The sequence below is a fragment of the Vidua chalybeata genome, chromosome 3, assembly GCF_026979565.1.
Source record: "Vidua chalybeata isolate OUT-0048 chromosome 3, bVidCha1 merged haplotype, whole genome shotgun sequence".
Taxonomy (NCBI): domain Eukaryota; kingdom Metazoa; phylum Chordata; class Aves; order Passeriformes; family Viduidae; genus Vidua; species Vidua chalybeata.
In genome coordinates this window covers 67998812-68020089 of record NC_071532.1, presented here as the reverse complement: position 1 = coordinate 68020089, position 21278 = coordinate 67998812, and the positions used below count along the sequence as shown (strand labels likewise).

The 21278-nt window shown below is 44.1% G+C and overlaps 2 protein-coding genes across 5 annotated transcripts in view; both read right to left on the bottom strand.

Annotated features, from left to right (window-relative positions):
* Positions 1–1898: 1898 nt before the first annotated feature.
* DDO (D-aspartate oxidase) lies at positions 1899–12426 on the bottom strand. Of its 4 annotated transcripts, XM_053939641.1 has the most exons (6): positions 12109–12426; positions 9610–9716; positions 7604–7811; positions 7300–7408; positions 6311–6487; positions 1899–3786 (listed from the first exon to the last, which is right to left on the bottom strand). In XM_053939641.1, exons 3-6 carry the CDS (start codon positions 7773–7775, stop codon positions 3219–3221), a joined length of 1026 nt encoding a protein of 341 aa, XP_053795616.1. In that variant the 5' UTR covers positions 7776–7811; positions 9610–9716; positions 12109–12426; the 3' UTR covers positions 1899–3218. The 4 variants fall into 4 exon arrangements, with proteins under 4 accessions (XP_053795616.1, XP_053795618.1, XP_053795615.1 ...); XM_053939643.1 differs by lacking the exon at positions 6311–6487 and having other exon boundaries at positions 12109–12190; XM_053939640.1 differs by lacking the exon at positions 9610–9716 and having other exon boundaries at positions 12109–12180.
* A 2899-nt stretch (positions 12427–15325) lies between these two features.
* The window catches only part of SLC22A16 (solute carrier family 22 member 16), a 35168-nt gene continuing 29215 nt past the window's right edge, over positions 15326–21278 (bottom strand). The window contains exon 8 of the mRNA XM_053939142.1: positions 15326–19841. Within this exon, the coding sequence (XP_053795117.1) occupies positions 19629–19841 (213 nt within the window). The 3' untranslated portion in view covers positions 15326–19628. The remainder of the gene's footprint in view (positions 19842–21278) is intronic.

Below are 21278 nucleotides of genomic sequence, written 5' to 3'. Positions count from 1 at the left end.
TCAACTCTCTTGTAAGCCCCCTTTAAGTACTGGGAGGTGCTGTAAGGTCTCTCCAGAGCTGTCTCCTCTCTAGGCTGAACAAGCCCAGGTCTCTCAGCCTACGTACATGGGAGAGGTTCTCCAGCCCTCTGATCACCTTCATTATCTCCTCTGGACTCCCTCCAGCAGGTGCATATTCTTCTTATGTTGGGGTCCCCAGAGCTGGATGCAGTACTTGAGGCAGGATCCCACAAGAGCAGAGCAGAGGGGCAGAATCACCCTCCTCAACCTGCTGGTCACTCTGCTTCGATGTAGACAAGCATACAGTTGGCTTCCTGGGCTGTGAGCACACATTGTCAGCTCATGTTGAGCTTCTCCTCAACCAACACCCCCAGGTCCTTCTCCTCAGGGCTGCTCTCGGTCCATTCTCCACCCAGCTTGTATTTGTGTTTGGGATTGCCCCAACCCAGGTGCAGGACCTTGCACTTAGCCTTGTTGAACATGAGAAGGTTTGCACAGTCCCATCTCTCAAACCTGCCAAGGTCCCTCTGGATGACATCCTTTCTCTCCAGTGTGTCCACTGCACCACACAGCCTGGTGTCATTGGCAAACTTGGTGAGGGTGCACTCAGTCCCACTGTCCATGGCACTGACAAAGATTTTTAACAGCAGCAGCCCCAATACTGATCCCTGAGAAATATCTTCACTTGGAACACCAGCCCCTCCTTGTTGACAAGATCAGGGTCCCACACAGCACCTCGCCTTCTTGGCTGCTCTATCACAGAAGGAACCTCCTGGATTGGTTATGCTTTACTGTGATGTCTTTTCCAACAGGTATGTCCCCAGGAGGATCAGGGCTTGTGAAAGTGAGGCAATTATGTATTATGTAAACCAAGATTCTTCAAGGTGGGAAAGAAGAGTCTGAGAGAGAGTATGGTAGAGCTTTATAAACTCAAATGGGCCATGGAGTCACTGCCTCTCATTACATGAAAGAAAGGGGCATCAGATGATGTTTTTAGGTTCAAGACAAAGATGAAGGCAACAAGATCTGCTCCTGGACAAAGTTTCTCCCTTTACAGAACCTGTTTTCACAGGATGCTGGGGAGTATAGAAGCACTATAAATGGTTTTAGAAGCAAGTCAACAACTGTGTGGAAGATAAATCATCTGAAACACTAAGCTACCCTCAGATGAGGAAGACCCTAGATCAGAAGTGGCTGTCCTCCCTGCTGGCCATGAGCAGAGCTAGGACACCGGATGGATAAGCTTTGCAGGCAAACCTGTTCTGACACTGTATCAACCAGACAATTTTTAGAAGTAGATTAGAAGAAACCCCGTTACCCTGCAGAGAAGAAGTGCACAAGCACAGCTGTGCTTTCTTATGGAACTATGATCACCCTATTAGCATTAGTAGCATTTTTTGCTCCAGGATAAGTTACTCCAGGATAAAGCTTAAAATAAAGATTAAGAAAAAGAGCCCATTCTTATATTCTTTTTCCATGTATTTTTATGTTCTGTGTTAGCTGAGGACAAAGCTGCAGTCTGACAAGCCAGCCCTAAGCCAACACTGCTGCCAAAAGCAGCAGCTCTGCCCTCTCATACCACTGGAAAGGACAAATGAGGGGGGGACAATGGGGGGAGTGCAAAATTAGCTTTCAGAGCTGAGAAAAAGAGGATTCTCTTTTTCATTCTTCTTCAGCTCTGCTGAAGGCAGTGCTAGCTTAGGCTGGTCCCAGGAGCTTATTGACCCATAATTTAATTTGGTGATGTTTCTTCTGACAGCTGTCCCTTGCAAATATAACTGTCCTCATCCCCCCTAAGAACAGCAGGAGTTGGTAGCTGAATGTGGTCTTTCTTGGCCCTGTCAGGCCATCCCAAATGAAAGAAAATCCCTTGTTTATGAAAGGAAACACTACAGAAGTGACCTTTGCTCCATTATTAGAACTTTATTAATCACTGGAATTACTGAATGTTTTTGAATGGTTTTGTAATTCTATGGACAAAAAAGGATGATAACACCCTCAAGTGAGCCATTAAAGATTTAATGAGTCATTTAATCACTAAGAGTCAGACCTGTGCTTTGATGGCAAGATCTAGTTTTGGGTAGTGATTATCTTCAGACACATCAAAGGGCATGAATTGCTGAGGGGAGTGTAAAGCCCAGCAGAGCCTCTGCCATGGAGTGAGAGGATCTGGGCTCTGGTGACTCAGTTTTCTTATAGCAGAGGATCTTGCTCATGTCCAGTTACAGACAAATTTTTCCTTAGAGTGTTTATCTAGTTTTAAATGGCTCTTCTATGAAACTAATGCTGGTGTTAGAAACCTTACTAGTTTGTCTCCAATTTATTCGTATCAGCTGTTGCAGGGAAAGCAGACAGTGTTGTTGTGAAGTAGAAAAGGGTTGTTGCATTCTCCAGCCCACACTGAAAAATCCTCTTCAGTAGAACAAAGGCCATATCAATGTTGCTGTGTGGGGGAGGAGGGGAGGGGCTGGGGGGCAAATCATTGGTGTCTGAGAGCAAAATCTGAGGGCCTTGAAGGAAAAAGCAGATTTGCAAACTAGCGTGAGAAAAGACGCACAAAATTGTACTTTGTGGGGCACTATTAGCAGAAACTTTAAGTTCCCTGAGGTGCAATATGAGCAAATGCAGTGATGGGTATCACAGACCTGCTCTTAAAATCACACTTGTCTGGTCACTGTGTGTGACAGTGACCTAATGCTGCTTTCTGTAAGAGTTGACTGGAGCACTGTAATGCAGCAATGCATGGAGTTTTTGTTTCCTTTTAAATCATATAGACAATGAAAAAAATTTGTTAGCAAGGTGGCAGAAACAAGGGCAATTCTAGATTAGATTTGGTACAAGAGGAGACAACTTACTTTTACTGAATCTGAGCCTACTGCATCTGACAACCTTTAGATGCAGGTGCAGAAATGCTAAATTGATGTTATTTGTATTATACTGCAGCAATCTGATCCCTGTTATGTGAAGAGTACTTATGTATCTTGTCTTCTTCACATGAGACTAGGACAAATGCCCAGGGCAGATGGAGGAGATGATCAGCTGAGCTAATACTTGGATCAATACATCATGCCTTTCCAAGGTGGTTAAAGATACCACTGAGTTACTGCACTGGAACAAGATGTTGACTTAGTTCCCTTCTATACATTAATGGACTTAAAGTCCAAGCTGCTGCTAGGAGATGCAGCACTAGCTGTAAATGGAAAAGGAGCCTCTGGGATTCAAAGCTTGGCCCTTGATGAGGAGCCTTGCAGAGCAGAAATGCACTCTTCCACCAGGTGAGCAGCCTCTTTGGCTGTGCCCCTGTGCACTGAAAAGCCACCTGCCCCATGCCCATAGTTATGAACCACTGGGAGCTTAACTCCTCCTTGGCTCAAAACCTCTCTCTGCACTCTCACACACTGCCTGGATGGCCTCAGGCCCACCTTCACCTTGATATCCTGGGCTCCCTGCAGTGAGGGCTCAAGGGAGCAGCATCTGTCAAAGATGTCTTTAGTAGTGTAAGCATCAGGGGAGAGACTCCAGCTCCCCTTTTCCCTGGTTCCCCCTAGGGTCACCTTGTGTATCCCTGGGTAGATGTAAGTTAAGCCATCTCCATCCCGGATGAATTGTTTCACCCAAGGAGCATGAACCTTGAGTACTTGTCCCCTGACAGGGAAGAGCTGCTTGTCCCCCACCAGCTGTTGGGCTCCCATGCCTGTGCAGTTGACAACGATGTCATATTCACTGTGCAGCTCCCACAAGTCTGCCACTTTCCTGGTGTACATCTGGGTGCCAGCTGCTTTCAACCTGCAAAAAGACTCCAGAAGTGAGGCAGAAAAGAAACCCCTAAACCTTTATGTAATTATTATGAACATTAAGTAAATGAGATAGATTGCCTTTGCCTTTACATACTGACCCAGACCAAACAATAGATAGGACAAAAAGCAAAGAAAATGCCATGGGGGTTCTGTTTGTGATTTGTCTGATTTGATCAGAAGTATTTAGCCTGGTTGGGCTGAAAAAAGTATGGCAAGTTGAGCAGTTTTAGAGAAGGGTCTGGCATCAGACCCTAGGCAAACAGTGAGGTCTTCATGGTTCAATTAATTTCTGTAACAGTATCAAGCTTTAACAGCCCAAGCAAGCTGGGAAACAACAGATTTATTTACCAACTTGCTCATGCTAGTGGCAGAGTTATTGTCCTACATCCCTTTTAATGTGTCTGTTATATGCTGTCACCTTCATTCCCAACTCACCTCCTGAGCTACATAGCCATCTAGTGCCATGTGCCAAGCACTAAGATCTGCACTAAGGCTGGGCACATGTGGCACAGGACCCCCAGGGTGCCCATAACCTTCTGGAGAAGCAGCCAGGAGTCACCCAGGATGGGTCAGAGCATTATACATACATGTCTGCTCTCCAGTGAAAGTCACCTTTTCTTGAGATTCATTTTTGAGCTCAATTTCAGGCCAAATCCTCCCCTGAACTTGCCTGAATTTTGAAGCCCTTCCCTGTGGAAAATCACTGGTATGAATTGGAGTCCCTGCATGCTGTCAGCTGGATCCCTTTGCAGGGGGTTTTTGCTGGAGGTTTTAGCATAAGCAAATCAGGAGACAGGTCTGTGATGGACTAAGTGGAAAATCCCATCCTCTGCAACATTCTAGCAGCTGGCAAAGTCATCAACTCTACTATGAAAGCAGTGGTTTCCCACAAAGCAGTGAGTGAGCCAAGAATCAAGGGCATAGTTGATGCTCTGGGGCTTGATGTAGCAGAACACTGAAGTTGTCTGGGAAGAACAGGGGAGATCTCATGCAGCAGCTGTGGCTGGACAACTTGCAGGAAGAGTTCCTAAGAGCTGTAACTAGGACTCTGTCACCATGCCATAAATAATACACAATGAAAAAAACTTCTGAAAACTCCTGAATTTGGGCAAGTAAGCAGGAAAAAATTCCTGAAGTCTATTTTTGGCCAAGCAAGGTGGGCACAGCAACAATTTTCCTTGTGGATTGCCAGGAGAATTGTCTATAAATACTGCTAAGGTCACTAGGGGTTTGAGAATTAGTTACATGTTTAATATTCTCTCACTTATCATCAGGGAGAAGAGAAAAAAAAGGAGCTTGATCATCTCATTAGACTAAATCCTCTGAGAAATAAGAAGGCTACAACAGGAATAAGGAGGGAGTAGAAATCACATGGCAGATACTAAATGGGTTGTACAACTTAGCTGTCCTGCAGCAGAAATTTGCTTCAGTTAGGCAATGAAACATGACAGATCATGTGTACCAAGTAGATGGCACAGACCTCACATGGCACTGGTGCCACAGGAGAACTCCCAGCCCGTTTGGCTGCCACAACTGCTTTTTCACATTTTGCAGTGTGATGAAAGGCATCCAAGTAACCAGCTGAGCTGGCAATTTGTACCTTGGTGTCAGTACACATTTCTTTACTTAACCCCAAATCAGCTTGCAGCATGTCTCTCTCTCAAGTGGATACAGCCATTTGCTCACTTTAGAGGTATTTATTTGGATTAAATACTTACCCCAGTATGTCCCAGGGTGTCAAAAGCCTTTTACATCTGCATCCTGTCTCTCCTATGGTTCTCCAAAACTGAGGTATTGTGGGGAAACTTAAAAATTTGGAAATCGGCAGATTTTCTAACTTTGATGTCAATCCAGGCATGAACTCTGAAGTTACAGCTCCTCAGAATGGGTACATCACCCATCTTACGCAGGCAAACATTTTCAAAAATTTGTTACAAGATGATGCTGTTTAACATTTTGGGTATCTTTTTACCTAAATTGATTAAGAAATTACTCCAATTGTTGAACAAATTTGAGATTAATTGGTCCAGCTACTTCATAAGAGCAATGTCTTGACAATAAGATACGTTCCTAGATGTGCTTGTTCTCACAGGGACTGGATGTATCTTCAAAAACAGAAGGATATTATTTGGGAAGTTTGACAAATGTGGAGCGGCCAATTGTTTTCTCAGGACATAGCAGGTTCCTGATGTACCTTCAAGGTCTGGCTGGCCAAGCAAGGCCCCTCTGGCTATGTTTGCCCTATGCTCAGGGTCACTCACACTCCAAGCCCCATTGTGCAGACACACTGGGAGAAAGTGGACATTGCATAAATAGGACCTTCCACATTTCAGAAAAGTTCTGTATTTATTTCCTGTGCTTCTCCCCAAGCAAGAGTTTGTTGCATTTTCCGCAATGAGAAACAGCCTTTTCCCAGTTTTGTTCAAATCTAAGGCTCTCAAGGAGATCCCATATTGCCTCCAGTCCCTCTGCCAGGGTTTCCCTCTGCATGCCCAGCCTGCAGCAAACCCTACCTTTTCTCCAGCCACAGCAGGTAGGGTGGGCAGTCGCATTTCAGGGTCATAAAGGCCTGACCAAATTGGTGCTGCGGGAACTTTTGAAGTTCTGCTTTGGACATTGGTCGAAATCCCAGCACAATATCTGACCAGAAAGGTAACTCTTCCTTGGGAGTGCTTTTAAAGACCTGCCAACTAAAAAGACAGAGAAAAGTCTAGAAAACTTCACTGCTATTGCTCTGCCTGCCATGTTATGTGTCATGGCAACTTAGCACAAACCCAGGATCTCAGGAACCTCTTTCCCCTGCAGAGTGCAGCTCTGCAAGGCTAACAGCAATGGTGAAAAATTGCTGCCTGCTCCTGCAATACCTGCCTGGGCAAACAGGCAGAAGGTCAGCACAGCTGATTGTGAGGATGGCATACCAGGGTAAATAAACTGCAGAGAGCCCTACCAGTGACAGTGTATGTAGAGAGTGCCCTCATACAGTGTCCCCACCACAACTGCAGACACCTGGCTGGACCTGGTGGGGCCACTTGCACACCTGTTCACCATTCCTTGGGTATCCATAAAGCTGCAGAGTGCTCAGTCTCAATACTCCTAAGAGGTGAATTTCTCAGTACATAATAGGCACCACAAAACACCCCCAACACACATGCCCCAGTTGAACACCTGTATCTAGTTGCTGAAGCTGGAGAATCCTGTAGTTCCATCCCTACTGAGATGATCCCTGCTGCAAACAATTAGTGGGTGACAGTGTGGAAAACATAGATTATTAAAAGATAGTCGGTGCTGGTCAGACTTGAGTGGGTTTTCTGTGCACACCTGTTCCTGAATTTTGCCTAAAAATACATTGTATGTGAGCAGCTACAATGCAGTTTCTTGGGAATACAGACATAAAAGCTATTCCTTGAAGGGAATACCCCTGAATTCTAGCAAAGAAAACCTGCCTGCCTGCTCCACAACACAGGACAAATGTACCAAAGGCTGCCCCAGGGGCTGCTCTTACCCAGAAACCAGGTGAATGCCAGCCTCTGATGCCTCGGCTGAGTTGCTGATGGCAAAAAGGTAAGTGAAGGTCTCTTTGAACCACTGCTTCTGCCTGTGGATCGGTGTGTCTGCATGTGAACAAAACCAAATGTGCAGAGAGGAATAATGCAAAGAAGAGAAGCATACAAATGAGTGTCAAGGATATGGGACAGACAGGGAACACAGGTCAAGGCACTTTTTCTCCTGAGCATCCATGCACCGCTGCACACCTGGACACAGCTGCATGAGGTGCCACGGGCAGTGCTGCCCTGAATTAAACAAACCTGGGTAGGTGTGAGGGATGAGCATCCCAGCTGCCACATCGCTCGTTGTGTTGGGGCTGAACTGGTCCGAAAGGACCGTCACAGAGCAGCTGGGACAAGTCTCTGTGATGCACAGTGCTGTGGACAGGCCGATGACTCCTGCACCCACCACTGCAACCTTGGGTGAGGCCATCTCCAGGATGCAGAGCCAGAGGAGAGAGGCTCCTACCTGCATTTGGAAACAACATATCACACGTCACTGTCACCCAGGGCGAGTATCAGACGATGAAATACCTACATGAAATGTAACATAATCCCAGGACTGTGGTTAGGATTAAAAAAAATCAGCCTTTGATATGACAAAAAAGTTTTGAAAAGTCTTTAAGCAGCCACTACTTCATCCTCAGCACAAGTGAGTGATCTGTACATGCACAACTAGTGCATGGGCTGGTTTGGGGAAGGTTTCCTCAATAAAATCTGAGGGAGTGAGGCACCCATTCTATCGTGTCAGGTGCAAAAGGCACAGAGCTCTGGTGAAATTGGCTTTTTTAAAGCTTTTTAAGCCTAAAGGTTACTTGAATATTGGAATCTCCAGCAGTGAGGTCTATCCAGTGTGATTTGGAGAAGCAAATCACACTGGAGGTCTACAATCCATTCTTGGTCCTTGTACCTGCCAGCATGACTCACTACCTTGGACAGATTTGTGGGCATCCAAGGCTGCCATGCTCTCTCAGCAGCACATGGCAGTCCCCAGGTGCCAGCCAGTCTTGCTGCTCCAATGGCATGTATTTTTGCCTCTTTCTGCATTTCTTTAAAACTTGCTTTATGTCCTGGAGCAGCTCCACTCCACTCCTCATCTGCTGATTGTAACTCCAGGAAGTGCAGTGTTTCCATTTTCCCCTGTCCTGGGCAAGCTTCGGAGCTGGCACCTGTCCTGGGAAGTGGCACACAGCTCTTGGTAGACAGTTGCTTGGTTGCCCATCCCAGTGAGGTGCCAGCCTGTGCTCCTGGCCGTGGCCAGCTCAGGTGCCACTGGCAAAGGCACCAAGCAGAATTGAACCATGCAGCTCCGTGCACCCTGCAAACTGCCTAAAGCCAGGACTAAATGGGCCCAGAAGAGAGAGACTGGGCAACCTCAGAGGTGATAAATCCTTTAGCAGCTTTAAACAGGTGAGTAGGGGTGCTCCTGCTGGGTCAGGCACCCCTTCCATAGGTCACTGCCAAAATCTGACCAAGGATGTAGGGGGAGGATCCCTTCTGCCTATGACTAACTTTTTCCTGGAATAGCTGCAATATTCACTCTCAGAGAGCATGCTGAGTGAGACAGACCTTCAGTTTTGTGCCCTGGTGGTTCTGGTTTCTCCTATGGGGCCTGCTTATCAGTGACTGTAGAGATCCAGCCTCACTAATTGCTTTCTGAGAACTTTTACTGGAAACCAGTGCCTGCACTTAAAATGACAGGCTGATTTAGCACCTTCCTGTGGCTTTTTGGTGTCTTTGATGTAAACTTAGGCAAGACAGACAACCTGGAATTATGATAGGTCAGGTTTATTTATGAGATCCTTGTTCATAACTGTTCACGCAGCTTCTCACTTACCCCTGAGGTTTTACTACTTAAGATTTGATGTCTGCTATGTAAGAAGGGAAAGAGCAGCAGGAACTGTTGCCTGTCATTGCATTCCTCCTGCATCACAGCCAAGGGTTGTTACAACCCGTCTGCTTCCTCTCTGGGCAACGCTTAAGTTTCTTTCTGCTAATTATCACATCTTCTTTCATAAGCTGACTACAGAAGTGCCTGCACAGCAGAGGAAGAGGACACAGTACGGGAAGAGGGGAAATGGACCCTGGACCAGAACTGCTGGCCTGCACAGCTGACACCCAGAAACCCAGTCTGGAAAAATGCTGTGGAAAGGGAAAGTAAGGAAGAATATTAGTAACAAGAAATTAGGGGGCTGGGTAATAATTCTGTAATTACTGAGGAAAACCGGTTCTAAGAAAGGTATCTAAATACATCTTTATGAACAAACCTTCTCACTCAGAACTGGCAGCTGTGGAAATGGCGTGTGGCTCTCAGAGTGCCCAGTGAGCCTCCCAGCAGTCCACAGACAAGCACAGCCCTGCTTTTTCAGCTGCCCTGGAACATATGCAACGGGTACATTATCCACCTGCCAGAGATGTGCTTTCAGTTGTCCCTCACAACTCTCCTTCACTGAAGCCCTTGGACCATGGTGGAGATTGAATTTCCTGACTGACCTCCCTGTCCCCGGGGAAGAAAGGGGAGCTGTGGCTTGGTGAAGATTCAGGTTTCACAAGTCTACCCAGTTCAGATGGGATTTTTGCAGATGAGCCAGTTTGATATCAACTGATCCCTATGCTGCAAAATCCAGCGAGGGCAGGAAGGGGCTGCTGACAGTGCTGCAGCCTGTGAGAGCAGCCCAGAAGACCATGAAAAGCACCTGTTCAATGCACCACTTTTCCTGCACCTACTGCTGCAGTCCAGGAGCACAACAAGCCTTCATGTCAAAAACTAACCGGGTGCAAAGCAGAGGCTACACACAGCTTGTATGAGCAAGCACAGCTTGGGCTTTGCAGAGCTACTGATCCCACTTTGAGTACAAGGCCCACCTATGGCTCTGCCCTCACAGCATGGCCTGCATCTTGCTGGGTGGAGGCAGAGAAGGAGAAACTATTTTTAGTTGATGTGGCAGCTCAGCTCAGTCCCAGCAGGGTTGAGACTTCTCATCCCCTCAGACAGGCCTGAGTGTTTTGCAAAAATCAGCATTTAAAAAGCAGATCAGTTGCAGTAGCTCTTGGGTAGGGAGGTGAATGGTGTCAGGTATTGTTTAGCTCTCTGTCCCTTCGTAGTGTATGAAGTACAGGACAGAAGCCAGAGAGAGTCACCTGGAGCTGTATTCCCCAGCAACGAGGACATCAGTTGCCTGATGTGGGTTTCATGTCCCTGCCACCCTCCTGCTTCTCCCAGGCCAGAACGAGTTAGTTTTAAAAATATTGAGATACTTTGTGACATGACTTCACCTCCCAACTCCTGCAGCTAAGGAGACAATGTCAGTCTCATGTGACACAAGGAGGTCTTTATTCTTTCCTGCCTCAAATAGCTGTATGTCACCACTAAGTGCCACTAACTCTCAGCTCTAACATCATTCTGGCAGTGGGTAACGTGGCCAATATGGATAAATACACTGTTCCCCAGCACACACACACACAGAGGAACATGCACATCCACTGCCAGCTGCAGCTGCAGCCCACAGTCACAGCAGGCCGGACACTTAGCTTGTGTCGCAATCCGGCTGGCCCACCAAAATAAGCATATTTACACACCCAAATAAACAGTGGAAAAAGCCCAGCTGAACTGTTGACCAGAAAAGTTAGAACAGGAAGTAACTAAAGAAAACCAAAACCTGTTCTATTTGGAGGGCTTGGTTTGTTGTTTTTTTTTTAACTGACTCTCACCATAAGTGCTGAAACAGTGTTTTGAATTGTGTGAAGCCTGTGGTACTGGGGAGCAAAGGCTCAAGCCTTTCTGAGCTGCTGGAGGGGCTCCTCATCCACCACCACAGCAGCTATACCCACTGTCCCTGGCAGTGCATGCCATGGAACACTTTTTCCCTTCTTTTTTTTTTTTTTTTTTTTTTTTTTTTGTTTGTTTGTTTTTTTATCATTTTTGTTTTAACACTTCCCCAGTTTACAAGCACCCTTGGTGTTACTTCCCTTCACACGACCCCAGAGAGTAGTTTTTCTGGGCAAAGACTGATTCATTTTTGGGTGTTTGCTGCAGAGGAGCTCCTGATTTTGGCCTTTTGACCCTGGCCAGGTGCCAGGTCCCCTTTCTGCTCTTTGGGCTGCCCTGCGAGATGTACATTTAGGAAGAGCTGCAGGAGAAAGGCAAGGATGATCTTTCTTCACTGAACAAAGGACTCTAGAGGCTTCTCGAGATCCCCTCAGCCTTTCTGCACACACAGCACCGCTGCCAGAAAGCAGGATTCACAGGCGATCACAGAAAGCCACTGTCACGGGGGTCCCCGGGGCTACCAGGAGGCCTTAGCTCCTCCTTCAGGTGGATTGTTTGCAAGTGTGAGACACACCTTCGAAGGGATGGTAGGTACACCCCTCCATCAGCCACCTGCAAGAGCCGCCTTCACCAAGAGCACCTAAACACCGAGCGATGCTCTTGCTTTCCTCCCAGACGGGAGAGGAAAGCAATCCTCTCTGCGATCCTCGCTCCCCCAGGGCCGGAAGGGAAGGGGAAGAAGGGAACAGGGAGCAGCTGTGATCCCGGACCTCCCCCCCAGCTAAGCCCTGCGGTTCACCCCTCCCGCCCCGGTGTGTGGGCTGAGCCCTCCCTGCCCCGGCTCCGGGAGATGGGATCTGTCCGCGGGAATCCCCCACGCAGCCACTGCGGGCGCTTCCCCGGCCCTCGGCAGCAAAAGGGCTCCGGCATCCAACATTTACTTTTTCACCTAGAAGTACGGTCTGGAAACAACCCAAGCGGGGAGAGCAGGCGATACCTGGTGAGGAGGAGGCCCCCGGTCCCGCTTGGAAGAGCCGGCGTCCCGGGAAGCGCGGGGCGGCGCGGGGGCCGCCGCACCCCTGTCCCGGGGCGCTCCCGGGGCCCGGCTCCGCGCCCCGCTGGATGAAGGAGCTGTTTGTGCCCAGGCCCAGGCTCAGCCGCCTCCGGCGCTGGCAGCGCTCCCGGAGCGCCCGGCGGCCTCTGCCGGGGCAGGGCCCTCCGCCGCCTGCCAGAACTTTTCCCCCTGATATTCCCTCCGGGGGAGGCCCAGCGGGACCCGCTGTGCTGCAGGGAATACATTGTCCTTTTCCCTCCCTCGCAGGCAGTCATGTTCGGAGTGTTTCTGGAGCTGCCTGAGGATTGCCACAGCGCTTGAGCAATCGCGCGAGCGGCCAGGAGGGGAACTCCATCCACCGCAGGTCGGTGAGGAACGAGCGGCTCCTGCCAGACCGCAAATCCCTAATGAGCGCAGCCAGGCAGGGCTGTTTTCAGCAGAAAAACATGAGTTTGTCAAAAACAAACCTCTCTGCAGGAGCTCTGGGATGAAATTGCGTGCCATATACCCCGGTTTATTGCCTCCGGGGCATTAGCCGTTGGCAGGATATTTTGGCTAATATTTGACAGCCTAAGCATTCGTCCCTGAACACTGAGCAGGACAGTGTTTGCCGACCGCTCCCCTCCAGCGCTGCCGAACAGCATTTGCAACGGATCTTCCAAGCAGGTGCCTTTTCTCTGTAGCCATTTGAATTCAGACCAGCAGCCATCCAAAGGGTCTCTGTATGAAGAGCAACAGCGTGTGCCACACACGGTGGATTGTTCTTGCCTCCCAATCTAGCTGTGCTCTTAAAACTAAAGCCATGATACATTACACATCACTGACCTTTAAGATACATCTTTTTTAAAGGATTTTCCCTTCAACAAGGCAGAATTCTCCCAAATTATAGCATAGTTTAATTTTTCTGAGTGTTCTGAAAATAAGAGATTAAGACAGGGAAGGCAGCAGACGAAGAGAGGTTTGCTTGTTCAGAAGTTAAAGTTTTGATAGGCTTGCTGTATTGTAAAATGAGCACTATTCTAAGTCATTGCAGGGTATCTGCAATAGATTTGGAGAGGATCCTTTCACATATGGAAATCTACAAATATAAACAGAGGTTGCAGTTCCACCTAAGATAAAAACTGCCTGCTACTTCTCCTCCTGAAATTCTACTGCTTATTGCTTAGAACAATTTACAAATTGGAATTATTTGGATCAAAGTATTCTGTGACAGATGTTCGTGCAAGTCTGAATGTTTCAGGGAATTCTCAGTGTGTTTTTTCCTGAGAATAGGATGCAGGAAATTCAAGCTAGTTTGGGATACCAAATCTAATAATAATATCATTGAAAAGAATCTTCTATGGGCTAAAGTACTTTGCAAAGGTGAACAAACACATTGTGTTTGGCAAAGTGCAACTCATGATTTGTGCATTTGGGAAGAGACAGCCTTCTGGCACAGAACAAACACAGCCGTGATTGTACTTGGAGCTCTTCCTGAACCATGACTGGCAGTGGCATCCCAGCACACCACCAACCCAGCTCGAGCAGTCCTGAAGAAGTGTTTCCTTTTACCTTAGCATTTGTGTGCTATCCTGAACAGAGCCATAACAACAGGCAGAAATGACCTCCCTGAACACAGCAGTGCTGACCTATTTCAGATCTTGTGAATGATATGCATTTGCCACTTCTTTAACCAGTTCAAGTCAAGCATCAGTGTCCATAGCAAGTTACTATTTCAGCAAGGAGTTTCAGCTGTGTCTCATTTTGCTGTTGTCCTATGTTATTTACTTCTGGGGGGAATTCTCTCTCCATGTGGAAGAAACCAGCAGTGATAGCATTCCTATTGAAAAGCTTTGTGTAAATATCTACTGAGAGATAGCCCACTTATCCCTGGTTGTTTCACCATGTTCCTGATTACCTCAGTCAAAACCATTTTTTAATCTCATCACTGGCAGTGAGACTGTGGAGACAATCTTTACAAGAATCACCCCTTGATGCTGTTTTGTTCTTATTCCTATGCAAGTCTGTTCATCTCCACGTGGAAGATTATGAGGCAAGGTTAATAACTAAACGCCTATGAGCATTCCATAGCTGGATCCTATTTACCTGCAACAAATACCCAAGCAGTATCCATGGCTTGTATGTCAGCCAGGAATGCAGAGACAGAACAGTGGGTTTGTCACTAAATGAGATATTCCCCATTACTTCTGATTATTCATAAATTTAGGTTAGTAATTTTTTTGGAAAGTGTTGTTTTGTCCAGAAACTGGAATCTGTAATCACTGTTTATATACCAGTCATACAAAAAAGGATATTTTGCCATATGAAGTATATACTTCTTAGGCTTGATTGAACTCAGCTTGATTGAGCTCAGTGCTCTTGAAATCAGTCTATCAGGCTTGATTCAAATTTCTCAGCTTTAGCAGCAACTATTTGGACCATTCACTCCAGTTACTTTCAGAGAGGAACATAAATCACCTGGCAAGGACCCATTAAACCTTCAAAACGCGAATGATGAAGCAAAGCAATGGGTGTAACTTGATCAGAAAATACAAGATTAATAAAATATGCATGGAAAGTTGGGTCATATACCCTAATTAGAGATTTAAGGGAACTGAAGAATAAATAGGTTCCTGAATCGCTCTAGGGAGACAAATAACAATAGAGCTGTGAATTGCTGCAATTCTTATTTTCCTTGCACTGTCAGCCCACTCCAGTTCCCACATGAGGAAGCTATAGTTAGTCTTCACATGCACTGAGCACCACGTGCTTACAAGTACATTGTTCTGTTGTTCCTGTGGTCACCTACTCTCTCTTCTGGTAACACATACCCATTCCTCAGTATCTGCAGCTATTTTTGTCACTACTGAATGTGTCTGAGGGACTACTGCTCCAGTCAGCTTATACAAAGAAAGACAAGAAAGAATCATGTTTGTCCTGCAACTGACATGCAAAAGATGTCATACTTTTAGTGCACCTTTTTTCATAGTCACCACTTAACAAATTACCCAAATCTTGGCTTACACCTGCAAAGACAAACAGGGAAAAGACACACACATGATATTTGCTATCCTAAACCATAGGATCTCCATGGAATGCCAAAACACCAGCCACACTTTTTAAGGGAGTGTGAATCAAATGAAGAGTTGGTGATAGAAGTTCATTAAATCAGGTAAAGGTGTAAAGATTAAAAAATGTGTGTCTGACTTTATTCTTGCACACAATTGCAGATAATAAATACACATTTAAAAAAACACATTAAAATATATTGTATTAAATCCACAAATTCTGGGCAAACAAACTTTCCTACAAGTACATACTTCCCCTATGTAACCAAAAGACACGCTCCATGTAGTACAGAATCTTGTACAAAATTATTAGGCTGTCAGAACATAGATGTGTTTTAGTCTTTCTTCCTGTGAGAGGCAACTAATTATCAGCATTGACTAGAATTTTCCCTGATAAAATAAACTCAGTTTTTGTCAACACACTCTTCTTTTTAGTCCTTGTGTCTAATTTCTCCCCTAGGAATCTGTTCTAGGATTCAGACAAACATTTTTCAGATGTTTGTAAAGGGCACAGGATGAATTCAGAGTCTCCTTTTTGCAGTCATGAATGCCCTTCTGGACCAAGAGAGCTCACAAGTGAGCTCACCTTTTCCTAAGCCTTTCCAAAAGGCACTCACAGGCCATGCACACTGCTGAGCCTGATGCCACAGAGACTTCCTAAGTGACTGCACCTAAGGGTTTGGTAAAATAAACCTGTGGAAGACACAAGAGAATGCCAATAAGTCCTTCACTCCATCCCAGAGCTGGGATGTCAGGCTATTTTGTCTTTCCACAGAGCCACTACACAAAAGCCCTCAGCCTTCAAGGAGGCTTCACCCCTTGTTCAGACATTCAGGGTACCACCCAAAGCATATGATAACTGAACATGATTAGCATTTTTTTTTTCTACATAGTTGCTTAAATTACAGAATTATGCACATAGAAATTGAATGAAGCTGGTAAAGTAGAAAATACATCTTTTCGTATAGCTTAAAAATACAATTTTGAAATACCGAGCACATGTACTACTTTTTTTCCTTAGTTATCATTAAACTAATAATAGTTGCTCTTATTCTTATATTTAACCCAGAAAGGTATGTCCTTAACAAATTGCAAGACTGTCTAATAAAACCGAATATCAAATTTTGGACAAAAACATTTGCCATCATGCAATAGTGACCAGCAATTAAGACAGATAAGGATTCTAATTCATTATCTCATAGAACTATTGTGTAACTCCAGAGATATTGATGAGCACAAAAAATTCGCACTAAGGATGACAAATACAAACATAAAAGGACTTGTGAACCAAAGTGAGAAACTATGAAAATTAATTCTTTTTATGAACATTGAAATGAAAATATGCCCCATAGGAAGAGAAGTATTTGTTCTCAAATTCAGTGCTCTTTTGTAAGAGGATTTAAAAAAAACTATGAATGCTTAAGAGAAAGAAATCAACTCACCCTGATTTTCCTACATTTATAATGCATGACTAGTGTTAAACATATTTTTGCCCAGATGGAAAAAACAAGCAAATAGAAATGCTAGAGACATAGAGATACATGCTATTTTCTTTTTTTTTTAAGTAATATTCTTTCTCAGGTTAAAGAGTAGGATACCCCAAGGCAATCTCTAAGCTATTGATGCATAAAATCACAAAAGATATACCTGTAAATCAACAAATATTTTATTTCCAAGGAAAAACAGTAACATCATTAGTTCAGGGAAATTCAGGGGTCATTTGAATCAAAGACCAAACACCAACTGACTTCAGTGACAGGAGGAAATGGCTTTTGGGGTTAAGCTGTCAAGCTACATTGTGGTCTAGAATCATAATTAAATTTTAGTTGTAAGCAGTATCAGTATCATTGTGTACATAACTTTCTTCTTGTTCTTTTCTTCACCTTATGTGTACTGATTACACATGACCAGGTCCTGAATCCCTCAAGCCAAAGGAACACAGAATATGCATTGGCTGATTTTGGTTCTAAGACCGAAATCAGTTACTCAGCAGGTAAGGAAATAGAAAAATTAATTGTAAATATTCTTTAGTACCTTGTTAGAAATAGACTATACTGTTCCTAAAAGTTATGACTAATGAGTTTTGAGACAGATGGAGTTAGATGGAGTTTTAAGATATTAGAAGAGGGAGTATCAGTGTGAAAGAACCCCAAAATAAGGAATTTGGAGCTCTGTGTGTGGGGAGGGTGGTTGTAAGGCAAGACAGTACCAGTTTAATTCCTTGTTAGGTGTATTGCATGATGGTGGGTTTTTAGCATGATTAAACCCTTATTTAAGGCAGGGCAGGTAGAGTTTGGCAGTAGATCTTGCAGATAAAAGAGAGCTGCTCTGCTCTGGGAAGTGGAGGGGAACCTGAAAGCAGTGGAAGAATACTAGGTTTGCTCTTCAGCAAAATAAAATACCACAGCATGTGAGTAATCTGATCTTCAGTCATCAAAGTATGTATTCAAATCATTCTCAGAATAATGATGGGATTACTCACAGGGGGAAGCTTAAGTGTTTTTGCTGAACTCATATATCTGGACAGAAGCCACAGTATTCTATGCAGGTCTTTCTGGAGGTTTTCCCTGCAAACACTGGAACACCCACAGAATTGTAAGAATCATGAAGACTCCTTTCTGCTTTCTATGTAATTATCTCAGAGAAACTCCCTAAACTGATTTTTGCTTGCTTCAAAGCATCATAATCCTCATATAGGGTATTATTTTCTCTTAATAGCAGGACCAAATTCTAGGACAGTGCAGTGTAGAATAAAATCTTTTGTAAGGGGATATAAACCATTGTTCTGGTTTCAGAAGTCATTGAAACTAATGAAACTGTCCAGACATAATTGAAAAATGTGGTCATTAATTTCTACAGTATATAGAATATCTACAGTAATATAGATATCTTTTGGGGTGGGTACATGGCAAAGATCAAGGAAGACTTGTTTTGATGAGACCATGCCTGAGAATGAGAATAGGGGCCTAAGAGGGGAAAACACTGATTTCAAACCAGGGAGGAGTGAATTCACACAACCCAGGCAGGAGAAGGCTGTCTGAACCTCAACTCGCAGATGTGCCTGTGCTGCTCCTTTCAAACCAAGGGTGGTCAAGCCAAGGAGATGCAGATCCTCAGACAAGGAAGAAATCCCCAGGTCTGGAGATAGACTGAAAAAAGGGATGTGGGAGAAAGCCATAAAAGGAACAGCCAGAATGATGCATTCCTATCTATCAGTTTTCTATGGTCCAGAGTCATAAGGCAGAACCACTGCACCAACAATAAGTGTTGATGCACACAAGGTGTAGCAGCAGTGGGATGTTCTGACACTTTGACTAAAACTACTACTAGTAACTCTTCTCGTGATCAGTGTCCTCCAGCTACCATCTTTTAAATTCTATTTTTCTAACTGGTTTTGTGTGATATAATAAGGGAAAAATGAGTTACAGACAGCTGATCTATGAGAAAAATGGTGAGTGGAAACCGTTTCTACCAAAAATTAATAAGTAAATCCACTTCTGTGCAGAGAGCCTGAATAAGAGCCATATGCCATTTATTCTTTTCCACTGAGAGGACTATGAAGACCTTGCTGGAGGCATTTGGCAAAGTTGCTGGTCTACTCTTAGAAGTTATGAAAAATCTGATGCTAGATCTAAGCTGAAGATCTAAGGGTGCACTGAAATAATGGTCTGGAATAAATATGACTTTAAATGGGATCAGACAGTTTAGTTTACCTAAACTAAAACAGCAGTAGATCCAGTGAACTTTCTTTGTTTCCTAAACCCCTAATAAAAACACATTTGCCATTCAACAGAATGAATATACAAACTATTTGCACATTTTGCAAACTTAGTATTATTTTTTCAGTCAGAAGTTGTGCCATAGAATACTTTCCTTTGTTAGCAATGGCACATTTCTAGTAGAAAACTTGAAAGAAAAAGAAAAAGAATAAATTAGTTTAAAATTATTGATATGACCTGATGCAATGTTAAGGCTTCTCTCTTGAATTGTAACTGTGTTCTGAAGTCTCAAGCCTGTAACTGGCAGCTGCAACAGGATGAGATCAGGCAGGGCACTTTGTTGTAGGCTGACAAATCTAACTGCAGAAAATGTGAAGCAAAGAATTGGCATATTTTTTTTACATACATGTGATCAGATAGGTTCCAACATTTAGACTAATCATTCCAACTGGTCACACCAAGTCAGACAAGTGTTTTAAAGTCTGGGTAATTTTAAGAAGGGATCTAGAAATCCTATCAAATTTTCTGCAGTAACTCAGTTACTTTGAAAAGGTTTCATACAATTGCTCTATTGAAAAGGGAAAGCAGAATACAAAGTAAAAGGCACAGATGTTATATAACAGTCACATTTCTTGAATACAGAGATGTTATAAATTAGATAGTGATTAAAATTGGGAACAGACATTTTGCTGCTGTTTTATTTGTCAGTGCTGACTTTTTCTTGACCAAACATCTCTATCTTTTCTAATTCTGCACCACTAGGTGCTGGAGGAGTCTTTTCTGAAGAGCTTTTCTTGTTTCTTCCCATTTCTGTAGCTTCCACCAAAGTATTAGTCAATGGTTTTCCCAGTGTTTCTGGAAGCATTATGGTTAATATTCCACTCAGAAGAGCCATGATTCCAACAAGCAACTGGAAGAAATAAACAGCAGCTGTAAAGGTAGATAAGTCTTTCAAGCTAACCATAGTTTTGATCTTGCTTGAGAGTAAATCTAAAATAAAGCACAAGGAACTGTAAAGCAAAGATCGTAAGTCTTAAATGTTGCCTGTATAAAAGATCTACCTTTTTTGTTGCATAAATGAAAAGATTATGCAGCAGAATTAATGAATGAGCAAGTGAAGTGTTTTGTTCACAAGAGATCAATACAGTGCAAGCAGGAATAATTCTGTTTGTGTAAACAACACTTATTACCTTCATTCGGTATTTCAGTATCAGGAGTGTATTTAAGAACTGATTCTAGGATTGCATACATTTATTTTTACAGGCATCTTCACAGAGCTACAATTTCCCTACCACCTGTAATCTCAATTCACACTCCTGTGTACCTGTACCTGTGTGCTTGTTCCTGCTCTACACAACCAGATTGGAATTTCTCAATATGGCTCATTGGCCCAGAGCCACAAAAGTGCACATCTGTGCTCAGGAGAGCTCTTCAGCAGATGATGAGCTAGCTCTCAACAGGAGCACTTTGCTAAAATCAGTTTCAAAAAACTGTTAGGAGTGTAGACATCTACTGACATACGCACTGGGATCACATTTTGGGTTTGTCCATGGTATACACAATTCCACAGCAACAGCATAAGTGGTGCAAGGATCAGGATAATGTGGGGTCAGTAGAGAAACACTCACTTGTTCCAGGAATATCTACTCTTTCTTTTCACATTCCCTTCACACAGACATTTCTATGTCTTGTTCAATGACACCAATTCTTGCTTTGATCCTCTGAGTACAGAACAGCATTAAACCCCTGACAGTCCTCCAACACCAGGTTATAAATGACCTAATTCTCTCCTCATAGAAAAGCTTTTACACAGAACATCATGCCTGCTCTCAGTGTTTTTCCGTTCTGTGACTGTGAACTTTGATGCTGCATTATCCTTATCTTGCCCTGTGCTGATTCTGAAGTTTGTCCTTTGTTTAATGCATTCTTTCCAAGGGTGAGAGAGAACATTTGGAATCACTGTGCCTACATCTCTCACACAGAGCTTGAAACAAGAACTTCCCAGCTACTTTCTGCAGCTAAGCCAGACTTTAAGTCAGAAAGGTTCTTTAAAATCAGAATTCCCTACTGTAACCTTGAACAGTGCTATTTGCCTGCCCATGTACCATGCTGGTTTTGCTTCTCTTCCCTTGCAAAGAGGATGGTTTGTTTCATGTATTGTTTTGAGAAGCAAAATGCACTGTTGCATACCCTCCTTTTTGCATTTGCAATAAATATAGAGGCAGACAAAAAAAGATCAAAATACTGTTAAATACTACAAACTAGAGGAAATACAAAGGCACAAACTGAGTGAGATCGTTTTAGACATGTATGTGGCAGAAGTGGTATTTAAAAATATATTCCAAAA